The sequence below is a fragment of the Siphateles boraxobius genome, unplaced genomic scaffold, assembly GCF_051911475.1.
Source record: "Siphateles boraxobius isolate OS27281-9 unplaced genomic scaffold, OSU_SipBor_1 13, whole genome shotgun sequence".
NCBI classification, from domain to species: domain Eukaryota; kingdom Metazoa; phylum Chordata; class Actinopteri; order Cypriniformes; family Leuciscidae; genus Siphateles; species Siphateles boraxobius.
In genome coordinates this window covers 28,164,651-28,183,714 of record NW_027508733.1, presented here as the reverse complement: position 1 = coordinate 28,183,714, position 19,064 = coordinate 28,164,651, and the positions used below count along the sequence as shown (strand labels likewise).

General features: G+C 41.4%; 3 protein-coding genes across 3 annotated transcripts in view; 1 reads left to right on the top strand and 2 right to left on the bottom strand.

Annotated features, from left to right (window-relative positions):
* Positions 1-7,393, bottom strand: part of rpl32 (ribosomal protein L32) — a 251,962-nt gene extending 244,569 nt beyond the window's left edge. The window contains exon 1 of the mRNA XM_077226977.1: positions 7,387-7,393. The gene's annotated coding sequence lies outside the window, so the exon portion shown is untranslated. The remainder of the gene's footprint in view (positions 1-7,386) is intronic.
* Positions 1-19,064, bottom strand: part of LOC143736249 (uncharacterized) — a 115,466-nt gene that overhangs the window by 16,779 nt on the left and 79,623 nt on the right. The window lies entirely within an intron of this gene.
* Positions 11,211-18,081, top strand: LOC143735634 (uncharacterized). The gene is made up of 5 exons (XM_077225781.1): positions 11,211-11,401; positions 14,616-14,927; positions 15,293-15,595; positions 16,013-16,135; positions 16,228-18,081. The coding sequence occupies exons 1-5, from the start codon at positions 11,260-11,262 to the stop codon at positions 16,317-16,319; spliced, it is 972 nt and encodes a 323-aa protein (XP_077081896.1). The 5' UTR covers positions 11,211-11,259; the 3' UTR covers positions 16,320-18,081.

Genomic DNA, 19,064 nt, shown 5'->3' with positions numbered 1-19,064 from the left:
AGAAAGCGAGTTAGGGATTGAACACCCAGGGATTGTCACATTGTAATAGGAATAGTTTTCTTACTATATAGTGAATAACTGTAATATCTAACCTTGCGTTTTATGTAATTTTACAGTAAATACAACATTGTACAGTTCATTGAATTGAAAAAGAACAAGTCATTGTATAATTTGACAAAAACACCAATTGCCATTCCTAATATTCCCTGCGTGACACATCATATTTTGTTTTTTCATTGAAATAACTTTCTTCTTAGTTTTTTCTAATCAGTTGTGTATATAAGGGGTTTTTTTTGTTACAGGAAATGTTGTTCAATTAATGTTTATTGCATTAATTTAGTGTTGCTACACAATGACTGACTAAAAAAGACACACCAGAAAGGAATGATCAAACACTGAACCAATGAGATCATATGACCCATGACCAGAGGAGACCATGGCAGACAAGGAACTAAACTTCAAAATAAAGAACATGAACATGAAACAAAACCGAAACTAGACATGACACTGATACTTCCTTTGAAGACACAGTTCCTGAATGTTAGTAAATGCAGTATAAGGTCAACACAACTAGAAGTACTAACATTGTTGACATTTGAGGAATCATATGTGTGCGTAAGATAGCAAACATCCGCCATTAATTTTAACTTTTTTGTTAATGAGCAATTTTCTGAAAACCAATCAATAGTAAAATTACCCAGTACAAATATATCCTTATTTTCTTCTGTTACCCTATCCATGCTTTACCTATACTGTTCAAACACTGCACATTAGCACTATCAGCTGTTGTTATAGCAACAAAAGATGATTTTTTACTAAAAAAACACCCGTCAACCTTTTCTTGTCAAAAAGAGACACCAAGTGTGAACACGCCCTAATGCTTTCTCTGTAAATAATGGTTGTATATGGATAAAGTTTTCAAAAAACCTACTAAGGTGCAATAGCAAGTAGGCATTGATATTGTTTCCTATTCTATGACGTTAGCCAATCATAACAGTGATCGTTTATTGACAAGCCTCAAAGGAGCCGCCCCTTAAAAACAGATCATTTCAGACAGAGTCAGAATGGTTTAAAATAATTGTTTTTCCACATATATATTTATTTTATTGTGTAAAAAACTTTAATAACATTATAATTGAATCTTCAAGGAGCATATTAAAATAATAAAAATATCCATGTTATGAATCCTTTAACCTGTTTTTAAATATTTAATGTTTGAATAAATCCCTCATGAAAACAAATTAACCATTTAGCCACCATTTAAATGTTTACATTTTAAAAATTGAATTGGAGTTGTGGTATATTTTCCACTACGCAACTGACTAAAGTTGTCCCAAAAAGTTCTGGGGTGTCCCAGAAACATATAAAATGTATACTCTACTTACATACTTCAATACCTGTTTGAGTCGGATTACATCTCGTCCTTTTTGAACACTATCACTTGGGAATAAGGTCTCTAGTGCTCCACTAAACACCATCACTTGAGAATAGAAGTAAGATCTCTAGTGTGCAGCAATAATCAAACAGACTCCAGACAATTTCTTCGAATATGCTTTCATGATCTCAGACCAATTTCAGAGAGAATCCCACCAGCAAAAAGAATACAACAGCTTTTATAGAATAGGAGCATGGCAGAAGTCACATGATTCATTACATAATTTTTCTCCAATATGATGCAATATAATCTTCATATGTATAATTTAGCAAACACTTCTGTTACCAGGTAAAAGCAAAACTGAATTACTTAAATTTGTTACTCAAAGTTACGAGTTTATATATTTAGACACCTGTCTAGTTTCTTTTTTCTCTTTTGTTATATTCGGACATGATTCAGACACACTTTAGCCCATGTTTTGAGGACATTTGTTTTTCAATATACATGTTAATCCTGAAGTAAAAAGAAATGTTAAGTTATGATTAATTTAAAAAAAAAACAGTAGAAACATAATTGTGATTTGAAACATTGTTAAACTTACTGTAATCTTTAAGGTTTGTATACAAAAAAAGGTAATTTTAACCTTTAAAATTATAGTAATGTTTCCGAAAGGCAGGGTAGGCCTTTAGTTTACAGCAGTAGTTGAGCGATACTTAAAATAATTGTTTTTGTACTGTACCTAAAATGTGACCCTGGACCACAAAACCAGTCACAAGTTGCACACGTATATTTGTGGCAATAACTAATAATACATTGTACGGGTCAAAATTATCGATTTTTCTTTTATGCCAAAAATCAAAACCAAAAATTAAGTTATCAAGTATTAATCATGTTCCATTAAGATATTTTGTAAATTTCCCACCGTAAATGTATGTATATATATATATATATATATATATATATATATATATATATATATATATATACATATATATATCTGTGAGTGTATGAAGCAAAATTGCAAACTTTAAAGGCTATTTTCTCAAAGTTTCGATTTTTTTTGGAACCTCAGATTCCAGATTTTCAAATATAGTAATTGTATCTGCTAAATATTGTCCATATCCTAACAAACCAAAACTATTTATTCAGCTTTCAGATTACACATAAATCTCAATTTCAAAAAATTCACCCTTGTGACTGGTTAATTGATATTGAATCGAAATCATAATGGAATTTAAGCACAAGCTTGTAAATCGAAATGTAAAATTCGTGTCAATACTCAGCCCTGCCATACTGGTCAACATTTTTGTTATTATATAGTAACTCTGCTTGTGTCAAAAGAGCATTGTTCCTGACTTACTGCTTTTATATCTGTCACGGTTGACAAAAATGCATAGTGAGTGGAACCCTCTCGATGAGTCACGAGTTTCTCGAGGGAACGATTTGTGTGCGACACATTCCACTCCGGTTCCGGGTGTGGTGGAAACATTGCCCGGCCTGATTAGCACTAATGCACTGCAGGTGCGAGAGAGAGAGGAGCAGCGTTCACACTGGCTTCTGGCTTTACAAGCCAAAGATAAAAGGGCTATTCAGAGAGGTTTCGAGGCGGGGACGTCGATGTGGATGTGTGCTGGTTTTCTTTTGGAGCAGTTTCGGGCACAAGCTTACTCGGGGAAGTTGTCCGGGTGTGGAAGCCGCCCATTGAAGTCTGCTGGACTGATTTATCGATGGAATCTGCGCTGTGAAGGGTGAGAGAAAGATAAGTGAATTGATTTCATCTTACGAACATTCGAAAAGCTCGAAGAGGATGCAGTGAATGTAAATCTGACTGTTGGGGAAGCTATGTGTTTCAGAGTGTGTTGAGGAGGAACTGAGGATTAAATTTCCCCCAAGGGAGTGTAATGAATGGATTGAGGCCTCTGATCAGCCCTATCGTGTGAGTGAATTGCAGTGCTTTTGCCTTATTTATATACATTGATTCATGGCTGTGGATTTGAAGTGAACACGAGTGTGGTGTGCTTTTGCTGAGAAGCGGCCCCAACCCCTGCTTACACGTTTGTGAAAAGTTATTATATCTGCTCTCCATTAGAAGCCCAGAGTGATACAGCTAAGTCTGGAAGTATGCAGTATCGCTGGTGAAGTAAGCCTTTGAATCCTTGTCCCACTACTGTGCACCGACGAAAGTATTTTATATTGAGAAGAATCCTTACCTTCCTACTTATCGTCTGAGTCTCGAAGTATCCAGCATCGCTGGTGAAGTAAGCTTTTAAACCACTGTCCCACTATTGTGCACCGATGAAAGTATCCTGTACTGAGAACAAGCCTTATCTTTCTAGTACTGTCTGAGTCTAGAAGTATGCAGCATCGCTGGTGAAGTAAGCTTTTAAATCACTGTCTCACTACTGCGCACCGATGAAAGTATTTTATATTCAGAAGAATCCTTACCTTCCTACTTACTGTCTGAGTCTGGAAGTATGCAGCATCGCTGGTGAAGTAAGCTTTTAAATCATTGTCTCACTACTGCGCAACGACGAAAGTATTTTATATTGAGAAGAATCCTTACCTTCCTACTTACCGTCTGAGTCTGGAAGTATGCAGCATCGCTGGTGAAGTAAGCTTTTAAACCAGTCTCACTATTGTGCACCGACGAAAGTATCCTGTATCGAGAGAAGTCCTTACCTTCCTACTTACCGTCTGAGTCTGGAAGTATGTACCATCGCTGGTGAAGTAAGCTTTTAAACCACTGTCTCAATATTGTGCACCGACGAAAGTATCCTGTATCGAGAGGAGTCCTTACCTTCCTACTTACCGTCTGAGTCTGGAAGTATGCAGCATCGCTGGTAAAATAAGCCTTTGATTCATTGTCCCACTACTGTGTACTGACGAAAGTATCCTATACTGAGAAGAATCCTTACCTTCTTACTTACCGTCTGAGTTTGGAAGTATGCAGCATCGCTGGTGAAGTAAGCTTTTAAACCACTGTCTCACTACTGCGCACCGACGAAAGTATTCTATACTGAGAAGAATCCTTATCTTCCTACTTACCGTCTGAGTTTGGAAGTATGCAGCATCGCTGCTGAAGTAAGCTTTTAAACCACCGTCTCCCACTACTGTGCACCGACGAGAGTATCCTACATTAAGAAGAATCCTCACCTTCCTACTTACTGTCTGAGTCTGGAAGTATGCAGCATCGCTGCTGAAGTAAGCTTTTAAACCACCGTCTCCCACTACTGTGCACCGACGAGAGTATCCTACATTAAGAAGAATCCTCACCTTCCTACTTGCTGTCTGAGTCTGGAAGTATGCAGCATCGCTGGCGAAGTCGCCGTCAGGGCGAAACTGTGACGTTCGATCAGTACCTACTCGTAGCCGAAGAAGACCTAGTCCGAAGAGGACACTGAAGTCTATCAAGTTTGTGCTCGTTGATATATTGTGTTCAATAAAGATTGTTATTCCTTTGAACTTATCTCTGGTCTACTTTGTCCATCTGTTGCGGTCCCGTGGTGTCGGCTCCTCACGGTGGTGTCTAGGTCAGGGGCGGCTGGTCATCCGAGTCCGCCCCGGCCCACACCGGTGACATAAAAGTGGTGTAGTCGGCAGGATTTCCCACCGTAAGTTGTAGCGGCCACAGGTACGCGATGGTGGACGAAGAGGCACCAGCGGCTCGTCCGCAAGTCATGCCGATCTTTATGGGAGCTCCCTGGGCACAGTGCTATGGAGCGCCAGGATCGAAATTGGGCTTGCACGATTGGAAGGCGCAGACGGAATATCTGGCCGGATTACAGGGACTGAGTGCATCACAGAAAGTACAGTTTGTGTTGGGATCTTTGGAAGAAGAAGCCAAAAGAGAAGTTCTTGCTGCATCGGAAGCCAAACGGGCTACCGCGAAAACTATCTTCGATTTCTTGTCCGGATTATATGGAGACTGTACCCCGGTGGCCACTCTTCGTGCCCAGTTCTTTAACTATAAACAGGGGCCTAAGCAGACTCTTCGGGCATACTCCTTGAAATTGCGGGAGCAGTTTGGCCGGCTGAAGGGACGACAGGATCATGGACTAGGTGAAGTGGATGTCTTGTTACGATACCAATTTGTCTTGGGGCTGCGTGAGGGGCCGGTACGTCAGGGCATACGACTCCAGCTTCGACGAGACCCCACTATGACCTTTGAGGCTCTGCAACAAGAGGCCTTGGCGTTGGAACTAGATCAGGGAGGGACAACTCGTACACCGGTTTGTGTGGCAGCAAGTAGTGCCAGTGGACCCGCGCCTGTCGAACTGAGTGATTGGAAACAGAAACTGAGAACTGAACTATTAGAGGATGTCAAGGGACAGATGGTGGAACTATCTCGGAACCTGTTGGGTGAACTTCGTCGGGGTCGAGTCGATCGCTGATCGATGGTGAGAGACAGGTCGTATTTGGAGGAGGGGCGAGGTCCTGTGTGCCGCCTCCTACGTCCTGTGGGCCCCCGGTTCCAGTGGGATGACCAGGGAAGTCCCATCTGTATTAATTGTGGAGACCCGGGACACATCAGTCGTCAGTGTGGGCTCCGTCGGGGTTCTCAAGGGGGTTTTTAGTCCCACCGGCTACTGTGGGTCAAGTGGCCGGGACCCCTTTGTGTGACCCTCCTTCTGTTCCTGTTTTACGAGATGACTGGGTTGGGCGTTGTCCCACCGTCGAGGTTCAAGCTAACGGAGTCACGATAGATTGTCTGGTCGATACAGGTTCTCAAGTTACGTTATTCTCGGAGAGCCTGGCCCAGGAGTTGTTTGCAGATCATCGGCTCCAAGCAACAGAAGCTTCTAGGCTGACTTTACGGGGAGCAAATGGTCTGGACATCCCCTATACTGGGTACATCGTGGTAGACTTTCTGGTCAGAGGGGTGCCCGTCCAACAGAAAGGGGTTGTTATCGTCCGAGATCATTGCTTGGGCATTCATGGAGCACTCTTAGTGATGAACGTTATACTGGACTGCTGGGAGGAATTGTTTCGGGGCCAGCCGGCTCGGACGTCTTTGACATCGGCGAAGCAGGACTGGGACCAGATTCTGGCCAATTGCCGAAGAGTGCACGTGGCTAGTAAAGTGGAGGAGAGAGAAGGCATCGTTTGAGTTGCCTGTCGGTACGCTTTGTCTGTCCCAGCCCAGAGCGAGACCGTTCTTTGGGTCCGAGTACCTCCAGGACCCTGTGGGTCGGGTACCTGTGTCCTGGTAGAGCCCCATGAGGACTGTCAGCCCATTGAAGTGGCTCACCTGCTGGTGGTCATCCACCAAGGGCGAGTCTCAGTAAAGGTGCGGAACGCCAATCCCGACCCCGTGCTCCTTCGTCGACACCAACGTCTGGTTCGAGTTTCCTTGGTACGTCCTGTCCAGGTTCACAAGCATCAAGACGTGTGCTTCAGGCAGGTGAGCTCTGCGGTGGTATAAGTCGCTGTCCGCCCAGTTGAGGCAGAACCGGGCTCTGTGGGAGGAGGGGTGCCGACCCATTTGATGGGAGAGTCCCTGAAGGGTGAAAATCTGGAGGAGGAACAGGTGTTACAGCTCCAGGAGCTCTTGAGAAAATGGCAACATGTGTTCTCGACCCACGAAGAAGACTATGGCTGCACAGGGGTAGTGAGGCATCAAATACCTATCTGTGAGGGGACGCCTAGCCGAGAGCGGTACCGTCCAGTGCCACCCACTCTCTATGCCGAGGTCCGCGCCCTGTTGAAAGGGATGCTGGAGGGAGGAATCGTTCAAGAGAGCAGTAGTCTGTGGGCGGCGCCAATCGTTCTGTTTCAGAAGAAAACAGGAGCTTGGAGGTTCTGCGTTGACTTCCGCAAACTCAACAGCATAACGAAGAAAGACGCATTCCCGTTGCCACGGACTGAAGACTCACTCACCTGTCTCATCCAAGCGGCGTGGTACTCCACATTGGACCTGGCGAGTGGATACTGGCAGGTGCAGGTAGACAACCGAGATAGAGAGAAGACAGCCTTCCCCACCCCGTTTGGGTTATTTGAATGGGACCGGATGCCGTTCGGCCTGTGCAATGTTCCTGCGACCTTCCAGCACTTGATGCAGCGCTGTTTAGGAGGACAACTGGTCGACTCAACGCTGGTCTACCTGGACGATGTGATCGTCTTCTCCCCTGACTTCCGCATTCACCTGCACCATCTAGAGGAAGTGTTCAGGGCCATGGAGAAATATGGGCTAAAGCTTAGGCCAGACAAATGCCAGTTATTGCGGAAGGAGGTACAGTTCTTGGGGCATCGTGTCAGTGCTGCAGGGATATCCCCCGACCCAGAGAAGGTGACGGCGGTCCAAGGGTGGGAGCCACCACGGACAGTGAGACAGGGTGGTCATTCCTGGGGTTCGTGGTATATTATTGACGCTTTATAAAAGGATTCTCTGGGCTTGCTAAGCCATTGAACCAACTCCTTGCTGGTTCCGGACGTGCCCGTGGCAAAGGCTCCCCATCAGTGCACTGGGATTCCACCTGTGAGACCGCTTTCCAGAACCTCAAGCAGGAACTTCTGAGGGCCCCTATCTTGGCCTATGCAGATTTCACCCAGCCGTTCCTTTTGTACACTGATGCCAGCAATGCAGGCTTGGGAGCCGTGTTGGCCCAAGAGCACCAAGGAGTGGAGAGAGTGATTGCATACGCAAGTCGAAGTTTACATCTCGCAGAGCGGAACGCGTCAAACTACAGTTCCTTCAAAATTGAACTACTGGCAATGAAGTGGGCCATGACGGAGAAGTTCAAAGATAAACTGTGGGGAGCCAAGGTGACGGTGATTACGGATAATAATCCGTTAGTACACTTGCAGACCGCCAAGTTGGGGGCAGTAGAACAGCGTTGGGTGGCACAACTAGCAAATTATGATTACCAGCTTAAATACCGACCCGGCAGAGAACACGTAAATGCAGACGCCCTGTCCAGACTCCCAGTCACCTGGAGGGATGACCAAACACCTCTTTGTACCCCTGGCCCCGACGACGAGTTGCTGGTGGCAATGGTGGAAGCTCCCGGGACCCTGAGGGCTGTTCCGTCTAGTTGGGGGTGGGACCCCGGGCGGTGAAGAAGGCTGCAGCAGGGAGATGCAGACCTGAGCCAGGTTACGTTGTACCTTAGACAGGGATACGTGCCGAGAGCAGAGGAAAGGCAGGCTCAGACGGTGGGAGTACAACAGCTCCTAAGGCAGTGGAAGAGGCTGCGACTTAGAGAAGGGGTAATCTGCCGTTCGATGCGAGATCCCCAAACACAGGAGACAGTGCACCAGGTGGTGGTATCGGAGGGCCAAGTCTCGGAGCGATTGACTGCATACCACACCCATACTGGTCATCAGGGCCAAGAGAAGACGCTGTCGGTGCTGAGGAGGTATTTCTACTGGCCTAGGATGGAAAAGAAAGTTGAGGAGTTCGTTCACAGTTGTCCACGGTGTACGTTGTTCAAATGCAGGAAGGAAGTCCGAGCCCCATTGGTCCCCCTGCGGCCCAAAGCACCTCTGCACATCATAGGAATCGATTTCCTGACTTTGGGTCAGCCGACGGATCGATTTCAAAATATCCTGGTGATGACTGACCTATTCACTAAATACGCCTGGGCCGTCCCCACTGTAGATCAGACAGCAGTTACCACAGCCAGCGCCCTTTGGAGGGCAGTGATACAACCTTTTGGCTGCCCAGAGACCTTACATTCGGACCAAGGTTCAAATTGAGTCCCATGTGATCGAAGAGCTGAGCCACTTTTATGGGTGCCGGAAGATACAACCTCATACCATCCTCAGGGGAATGGGGGGTGCGAAAGGTTCAACCAGACCCTGTTGGGGTTATTGGGGACCCTAGAGAGGGAACAACAGAGCCAATGGGCCGAGAGTCTCCCCTCGCTGTTGCAAGCCTATAACAATAGTGTGCACAGTATCACCGGATATGCTCCTTCCTACCTTATGTTTGGGCACCATCTCCGCTTACCTGTAGACTTGCTCCTTGGGACCGAGGCTGCAGAAAGAGCGTATAGTACCACTGACTGGGTGAATCGGCAACACCACCAACTGCTCGATGCCTACCGACGAGTTTCAGATCATCTGAATGCAGCAGCCACCAAGAACAAGCGGCTATATATATATCGGCTATATATATACCTGGGGAGCGAGTGCTAGTAAGGGACAACCAGCGCTCAGGGAAGGGGTAGCTCAGCGATCGCTGGGAGTCAACGCCATATGTGGTGTAACGACGACAAGGGCCTGATGCTCCAGTTTACCCGGTACGGCCTGAGGGGAAACCGGAACTGATACGGGTGCTCCAACGAAACTAGCTCCGTCCATGTCCAAACTATCCGCAGCTAGCGGCCGAGGCCCCAAGTGCGCCACCAGCCCCAGAGGTACCTATGGTAGGATGGGCTGTGGTCCCGAGGGACCCTGAAGTTGAAGCAAGAGTGGCTCCGCCCTCGCCACCCTGACGATCTCAGCGGAACACCCGAGGACAGCCACCTGAGAGGTATGGCGAATGGAATTGAAGAACACCGGTTCTAGGGACTAGAACCGATTGGCAGCGACACATTCCACTCCGGTTCCGGGTGTGGTGGAAACATTGCCCGGCCTGATTAGCACTAATGCACTGCAGGTATGAGAGAGAGAGGAGCGGCGTTCACACTGGCTTCTGGCTTTACAAGCCAAAGATAAAAGGGCTATTCAGAGAGGTTTCGAGGCGGGGACGTCGATGTGGATGTGTGCTGGTTTTCTTTTGGAGCAGTTTCGGGCACAAGCTTACTCGGGGAAGTTGTCTGGGTGTGGAAGCCGCCCATTGAAGTCTGCTGGATCAGAGTTTGTCTGTGGGAGTCTGCTGGACTGATTTATCGATGGAATCTGCGCTGTGAAGGGTGAGAGAAAGATAAGTGAATTGATTTCATCTTACGAACATTCGAAAAGCTCGAAGAGGATGCAGTGAATGTTAATCTGACTGTTGGTGAAGCTATGTGTTTCAGAGTGTGTTGAGGAGGAACTGAGGATTAAATTTCCCCCAAGGGAGTGTAACGAATGGATTGAGGCCTCTGATCAGCCCTATCGTGTGAGTGAATTGCAGTGCTTTTGCCTTATTTATATACATTGATTAATGGCTGTGGATTTGAAGTGAACACGAGTGTGGTGTGCTTTTGCTGAGAAGCGGCCCCAACCCCTTTATTGGGGTTGTTCAATAAAGATTGTTATTCCTTTGAACTTATCTCTGGTCTGCTTTGTCCATCTGTTGCGGTCGCGTGGTGTCAGCTCCTCACGGTGGTGTCTAGGTCAGGGGCGGCTGGTCATCCGAGTCCGCCCCGGTCCGCACCGGTGACATGTCCCCACTTCTAAAAGCTTTTGAAGTGTTTCATCTTTTTACAAAAAATGAAACTTAAGCAGAGAACTTGTCAGGGCACATTACATGCTGGCACTTGGAATTTGTTTTTGCATTTGCATAGGCTTTTTTTTTTTTTGCATGCTTTGCATGCAGCAATGGCACACAGATATTATACAAGAATATTATACATTGTTAGATCAAAAACAAGCTGAATGTAACTATATTCAGAAAGAAATTATAAAATGTTTTTAAGTAGGTTATATCATTTTTCATAATCTACTTTAAAGTTTTGCTAAAATGTTATGTTGGTTAATCACCTTTTGTGATTTGCAATGTATCTGGGTTTATTTTCACACACAAATTACATCTTTACCTTGCAAAAAATTATACATAAAACTAAGTCTTTTGCTAATGTCATTTTTTTTTTTGCACTAGCTTTTTTTATTAGTGTTTTGTCAGCCAGCCTTTTTTTGCTTTCACGTATGAAAAGGCGTTTCAGTTTCTGTTCTTATAAAAGGAGTCCCTTCCACTCACAACACAACGTCATCAACTGCTCCCTTTATTCAAAGCTCACATGAGATCTCGATCCAGAAAACAACCTGCCTTAAACTGGAACTATTTCCACAACATTTTCAGCGTCATGGTCGTACTTCATCGTCTTGGGAATATGAAAAGATTCTTCAAGTTTCTTTCTTTATCATTGCTGATCACAAATGGTATGTTTTTATAGCTTCATCATTTCAGTTTTGATCATTCTGTCAGTATGTAGATTTTAAAGTTGGGTTGGTACAGAAAGGATGGTTCGCCAAATGAGCTAGAATATCCAATAATATCCACATAGCCTGACTACGTCAGACTTCGTACTTCTACTCAATTTCATTTCGCTTCTGTACTTAGTCTGAGACATCGACATTTCTCTCAGTTTTCCTCCGGCCTGAAAACAGCCAGCCAATCAATGAACAAAGGGCGAGCTGAGAGCCGTGACGTAGACGCCGAGCTTTCAAGCGCCGAGTTTAAGATTGGGGAAATCGAAAACGACCGTGGATACGGAGACACAGGATGCAATTCGCTCTGTTGTGGAGAATATTCCTGGCATTTCCAAACTGAAGGCTGAACAAGAAGAGTGTTCGGTAAACATTTTGAATGGAGGTGATGTCGTGGCCCTACTCCCGACAGGTTTTGTTAAAAGTTTAATTTATCAAATATTACCGATAGTCAGCGAGAAACTGTGGAGGCCAAAGGCCGGCAAGGCGATAGTTGTGATTGTGCCCCCCTTGGTTGTACTCATGGAGGATCAGGTTAAAGGCATAGTTCACCCAAAAATGAAAATTCTGTTTGTATTTACTCACCCTCATGTTGTTCCAACCCCGTAAGACCTTCGTTCATCTTCGGAACACGAATTAAGATATTTTTGATGAAATCTGAGAGCTGGATCACTCCTCCATAGGCTTCTTGAGGGATTGAACTTGCAGGCCCCGAAAATTTATTGCAGACATCGTTAAAATTGTCCAAGTGACTACAGTGGCTCAATCTTAAGTTTATCAAACGACGAGAATACTTTTTGTGCGCAAAAAAGCAAAAATAACGACATGTCCTTCTCTGTGGGCCTCGAGTCAGTTCACTAGTGTAATAGTGTAAGCTTCTGTTGTTGTGCGTCACACTCATCACCCACATGACCAGCGTCGGCCAATAGTGAGCCTACGTGTGACGTAGCTCTACGCTATCACACTAAGTTATCTGACTAGAGGCCAACAGAGAAGGAAATGTACAGTTGAAATAAAGTTGTTATTTTTGTTTGTTTTTGCGCACAAAAAGTATTCTCATCACTTGATAAACTTAAGATTGAGCCACTGTAGTCAATTGGACTATTTTAACGATGTCTTTAATAACATTCGAGGCCGGCAAGTTTCAATCCTTTTGAAGGCTATGGAGGAGTGATCCAGCTCTCAGATTTCATCAAAAATATCTTAATTCGTATTCCGAAGATGAACGAAGGTCTTACGGGGTTGGAACAACATGAGGGTGAGTAAATACTGACAGAATTTTCATTTTTGGGTGAACTATCCCTTTAAGGAGGTAGCAAAACTCAGTCAGCCATGTTCACTCCGGTATTTCGCTCGATGGTTTCGTTTTCGCATCATACATGTGTTTACAGTAGAAGTTTGATGCGGCTGAGCTGGCGAATAACACACGTCATAACCAAACGTTATGTGATTGGCTTACGGGTAACCAATGATTTTATATTTCAGATAAGCCCCCAGAGACATTCTATGGCGTTGTGCCGGTTGTGCATATTAGAGAGTTGAATTGGTAAAAGAAGTACATAGAAGGTTGTGGTTTAAAAATAAATGTCAGCTAAACATTAAGTCAGCTACACTGTTTACTTCTGAATATTATAATTTATTCACGGCCATCATTTGTAATAGCCTATTCACAAACTGTTTGCTCAAGCGTAGCCTTTTCTCGGAGTTCACTGTGTAGCTGCTCCCTGAATCGTGTAGTTCAATTTTCCATATTTATTGTATGTCATTATGGCAGTATCAGTATTTGCTTTCTACCATGCACAAATAAAAATGTCACTGAACTTTTGCTGTGTAATTGTAACAATGATCACTCAAACACACCAAACCAACAATTACTAAAAACACACACAAAATCTGATTTTGCACGGGCACTGCACTAGTTATATTAAAATTATAAGAACATACAATATGACAATTAGCAGGATGAACTCCATTGATTTCAATTATTTAATTCAATTAATTGAACTTAAAACTTGTGACTGCTTAAAACACTCTAAATTTATGAAAATGACATAGTCATTTGCAAAACAAACCCTATAAAACAACATCAATATGACTAATACTTGCATAAACTGCATTAGCAGAGTGAAATGTGGGCTTCTTTTTCAAACCCTCTTTCCTTCTTTTAAATTGAGGCTATTTAGACTATGCAATTTTTTGCTCTTCCTCTGTCATCTGTTTTGAATATGTGTGTGTTTGTGTGTGGTCCTGGTATACCCTACATTATTCCAATTAACACCTTTTTTTGTTCCAATGAGGAAAACAGCTTATAAATCAGCTCATAAATTATGTTTAAAAACAGCTTGTAAAAGTGCAGGAAGTTTTCTGTGATGGGTGGTTTAGGGGTGTGGAATAGACAAAAACAGTTGACAGTCGACACTTCTCAGAATAAGTTACAGGTTTAGGATGACATGAAGGTAAGTGATGAAAGAATTAAGTTCAAACATAAACAAAAAACCAGTAAAGCATGTTCTTACTGGGTGAGGTTGCTATTTGTCCTGTGTGTGTGTGTCTGTGTGTGTGTGGCGTGTTGCTACAACTTGCCAGTGTTAGGCAATGTCTATTATAGCATGTTAGTACTATTGTACTAATTATATATTATAGTATGTTCTTATGTGTCACAGCTTGGTTCAGTAAGGTAGAGGAGAGGATTTAGTTGCAGTAATATTTATTTTGAACAAAAGTAAATACTCTAAAATGTAGAAGTCAATGGGGAACAGAACACCAAACCACATAATACTGAAGAGAAGAGACACAGAACTGAACCAGACAAGGGACTGTAATTACACAAAATAATAAGTGGTAAAACAAAAAGTGCTTTGGGTGTACAGCGGTAGTGCTATATAAATGCCTCATTTAATTTTCATTTAAAACAAGGCACAGGTTGGACTGATCAATCAACTAATAAGCAACCATAGACACCGGAACTAAACACAGGCCAAAAAACTAAATTCAAAGAACCAAAACACAGACAACATGTGCATTTTCAATGTCCAGCAAACTGACATCCTTGAACACTTGTTTTTATGTCTATTGTTAGTCTTTATCCGTAGTTGAAACATTATATCAATGTTATTTGACAATAATGAGAGTACTACTATTAAAATAATAGTATTTTTTTCTTTAGGTGTGTTTGGTGTTGAGACAGAAGAAGTGACCGTGATGGACGGGAGTTCTGTCACTTTACAAACAGGAATTAATAAACAGAATGATGATCTGATAGTATGGTATTTTGGACCTTCCAACACTCTTGTTGCTCAAATCAATGGAAAGGCCAATAGCACCATAATTCATGAGAGTGTTGTTAGGAGAATGCAGCTAGAAAATGATGGGTCTCTCACCATCCTAAACATCACAACCGCAGATTCAGGTCTTTATAATCTTAAGATCACCAGCAAAAAAAGAGTTTCATACAAGATATTCAGTGTTACAGTCTATGGTGAGTATTTCAAATTCAGCAACCTCGATACATTACACTTTTAGGGGGCAGCAGCTCCGCATGAACCTACTGTAATAATTCCTACAGTATATAAAGGCCCTTTCATGCATCAAACACAATGAAAAAATATTTAAATCAGTCGAATTAGTTTATTGAAAAGGACAGATTCAGAAACATTTGTTTTTGATTAATTTTTATTTTTCAATAATGTAACCTGTCCGCAGCTTCTTCTTTTCTTTTTTTTATCTGAATAAATACATATAGAAAATGATACACTGCAAGATTAGTTGTTTCTGTTTTACTATCTGTTTGCAGTCTAAAATACAAATTGGAGACAGAATTTTTTTTTCTCTTCTGTTTTTCAGACAATCTCCCTGTTCCTGTCATCATCAGAAACACTTCACAATGTTCTTCATCATCTGAAAGTTCATCAGTCTCTAAATGTGTGCTGCTGTGTTCAGTGGTGAATGTGAGTCATGTGACTCTCTCCTGGTACAAAGGAAACAGTTTTTTGTCCAGCATCAGTGTGGCTGATCTCCGCATCAATCTCTCTCTACCTCTGGAGGTGGAATATCAGGATAAAAACACATACAGCTGTGTGTTGAACAATCCCATCAGCAACCATACCAAACATCTGGACATCACTCAACTCTGTCAGCCTTGTACGGGTACGTCAGTGATATATGTGTGTCTCCGTGAGTCATGTCTTTATAATTGATCAGAACTCATTGAATGATTACCATGGCTATATGTTAAAACTGCTATATGTCTACAAGGGATGTTTATGATCAAGAGTTTTTGCAGCTAGTAGCAGTTACTTCCGATTTCCTTTCAGCATGTTTTTTTTTATGACTGTTAACTGAATATGATAGCTGTTGTTACAATAATTTAAATTATTCCTTACGTAGTTAATTTCACTAAGTACATATTTTTGAAATTACACTGTAACATCACCTTAAAACCTGTAACCTGAAGTATTTATCAGCTGATTCCAATCAGTGACCAAACCCATCCATTATGGCTACTATACTTTTAGGTCCTTCAATGTATTTGATAGCAGTTTTTGTCTTTCGTTGTCTTTTTAGGTGTTTGCTTTGGACCCACACTTCTTCCAGTGTTTTTGATTCCACTGGTACTGCTGGTAGTGGTAATCCTAATAATAGTTGGAATGATATTCTTCAAAACAAAAAGAGGAGGATATCAAAAAGGCAGGTCTTATACAGAAAACAAAATAATTTTCATGATTTTCATCACAATGAGTGAAAAAGGAAATATTATTCTGCTTTATTCTGCTTTTCAGCCAACTTGATGAGAACTGGGCTTGCTGAAACATTTCTGAAAACCAAAGAGGACAAAGAGGAAAGAGGACATAAAATCCAGGAGCAAATCTGAAGATGCAAACGAAGGCAATGCGTATCTTTTTTTCTGATTTTTAACATTGGTTAATTACATAGTTAACATGAACTAACAATAAACAACGGTTCTACAGCATTTATTCTTTTAATGTTAATCTCAATATTTACAAATACGGTGAAGAAGATGAAGATGAAGATGAAACGGACAGATGAAGGTCATTTCCAACAGAGATAAGTTAATGTAACAAGCAGGCTTAACAGAATGTAACAGCCTGTCCACAAGACATGCACACACGAACAATAACCGACAAGGGACTGAACAGGGAGACTAAACACAGAGTAAACGAAGGAACTAACAAGACATGAAGGTTACGTAATCAGGGACAATGAGAACAGGTGCAGACAAGACAGAATAGAATTGTGACAATATTGCTCATTGTTAGTTCGGGTTGGTTAATGCATTAACTAATGTTAACAAATTCTTTTAAATATTATTATTGTATTAAATTTATTATTGTTACCTTATTGTAAAGTTTTACCAAATTCATTGCAATGAAGCTGCGGGACACTTGAACAGGTATTGATTAATTAGTTTGGACTCTGAATTATGGATTTTTATTTAATATGACTTCTCAGGTTAAAAAGAAAATAAGACAAAAATGCAAGATGCTTGATATTGCATTCAATTCTGCCATCCAAGAATAGAGAAGTCCTGTCTGGATTAATGATTGTTGGTTCAAGGCTTTAATGACAGTGACACTGACTAGCACTGGTTTTTAGGTATTCTGCAGTCATTCCAAATCCTGCAGAGCCCATGATATTTCTTTTTAAACCCAGCCATATATTTGATACGTCGGCCATATGCCGGTCCCAAGCCCGGATAAATGGGGAGGGTTAGTAATACATATATAAATACTAATATAAAGAAGGTGCACAGTGTCATACACACAAATACAAAACACCACCACAACATTGAACAAACGTGACACCAAATTATTAATTAAACAACATAAGATGTAAAAATAAAACCCAAATTTATAAAACAACTTAAACTAAAAAAAAAAAAATTGAACAAAATACCATCAAGTGTCATGCAGGGAATTTTGTACAGTACAGTTTTTACAATAATCTTTTACTTTTAAAATTATAATCATTTTTACACAGTAATGGGGTAGTGCTGAGTTTACATTTAGCCTGTGGGTGTTAGGCTTTTCATTATAGACTTAAATAAGATGGCTTAAATTATCCCATTTAGCTTGCGATCTTAATTAGCATGCATCAATGTTATGAAGCGATTAATCACATTTTAATACCTGTATATCTATGTCGTATCTTGTAACTAATGTAATATTAAAGTTAAATTCAGTAAGAGATTTTTTTACAGAAATGTACAATATAGAAATACTGACATTGAAGTTGAAGTTACATGAACAGACTTTTGAGAGATATTGGACAAATGTATACATAAAAATAACAAAATTAAGGGATAAATAAAAATGTGACAGGTACTTATGCAAGCATAACTTATATTTTATATGAGCATGTAAGTATGTCTGTAGATTTATAATTATATATTTACTGTATATTGCAACCTGTTGTCTTTAATGAATTCTTCTACAGTGATTGTACTAGTTTTGGAAACATTTTGAAATTAAAGTATGAAGCTCTGTTGACCATTTACTGTTTATCACTGTTCTGTAATGTTATATAAAAGTACAATACATACAGTCTGTATGTGACTTACTACTATTTACAAATGTTTGTTTGATGCTAAATAAATAAAATTGCTGTGAAATATGGTTCTGCAGTTGATTATTATCAGAATTGGGTAGAGTATTTCTATAGAAATATTTACTCAAAAGTAAAAGTAAGAATCTTAATAGTTACTTGAGTAAAAGAAAAAATGTAAGAATCTTAATAGTTACTTGAGTAACAGAAAAAATGTAAGAATCTTAATAGTTACTTGAGTAACAGTAAAAAATGTATGAAAATACTTTGAAAATGAAAAACTACTCAAGTAGTTAGTTACTAGTTACTTCATATCATACTGTGCAAAAGTCTTAGGCTCAGTAGTATTTTCTGAGATAAAACTCTTCAAATGTGCTCGCGCTCGTGACCACCACTGAACATCTGAACTATCAAATGCACATTAACAGATCTTCCTCCGTCTTTTCTCTAAAATGTAATCAACTGTAGATTTCTGCTGGCAAGTGTAAACTAGTTCACTGTATCTCAGTAAAGGCATTTCTTTTCAAGACGAGTTCGCCCGCGACTGTGCAATACCCACAAATTACTGCGGGTTGGTGGGTGTTTATTTCATACTTTGTGAACAATGGTAGCCTAGCTTATTTAATGTATAAATTAAGGAAGGCTATATGTCAAAAAGAAAACCGGTAATGTCATGCTAGTTTGTAGTAGTAGTATCGTGTATAGCGTATAATCTGTTTGGTTGTAAATGTTTTACTGTATGAAATGAAATCGAATGTAGCAATACCTGTGTAATTGTTCACAGACAGCATATGCAGATGTTCAACTTATAAAAATATTAATTGCTGGCAATATATTGGATGCTTTTGCAGATTTGCCTTCAACTGAATGTAGGTCCACTGCCACTTCATCCAATGCTCTTGATGTTCGTAAATTTCCTGTTCGGACTGAACAAATAATTAAAAAACTGATTCCTGATACAATTTACAGAGTTTTGCCAACTTGTTTGATCAAGGCTTTGAAAAGAATCGACTCAAAAGAGTGATTCATTTGTGAATGGGACATCACTCATGCC

Coding starts and splice junctions, on each gene's coding strand:
- LOC143735634 (XM_077225781.1), top strand. CDS start 11,260: ATGAGATCTCGATCCAGAAAACAACCTGCCTTAAACTGGAACTATTTC. Junction 14,928..15,292: donor ATTCAGTGTTACAGTCTATG/GTGAGTATTTCA, acceptor TCTGTTTTTCAG/ACAATCTCCCTGTTCCTGTC. Junction 16,136..16,227: donor AAGAGGAGGATATCAAAAAG/GCAGGTCTTATA, acceptor TCTGCTTTTCAG/CCAACTTGATGAGAACTGGG.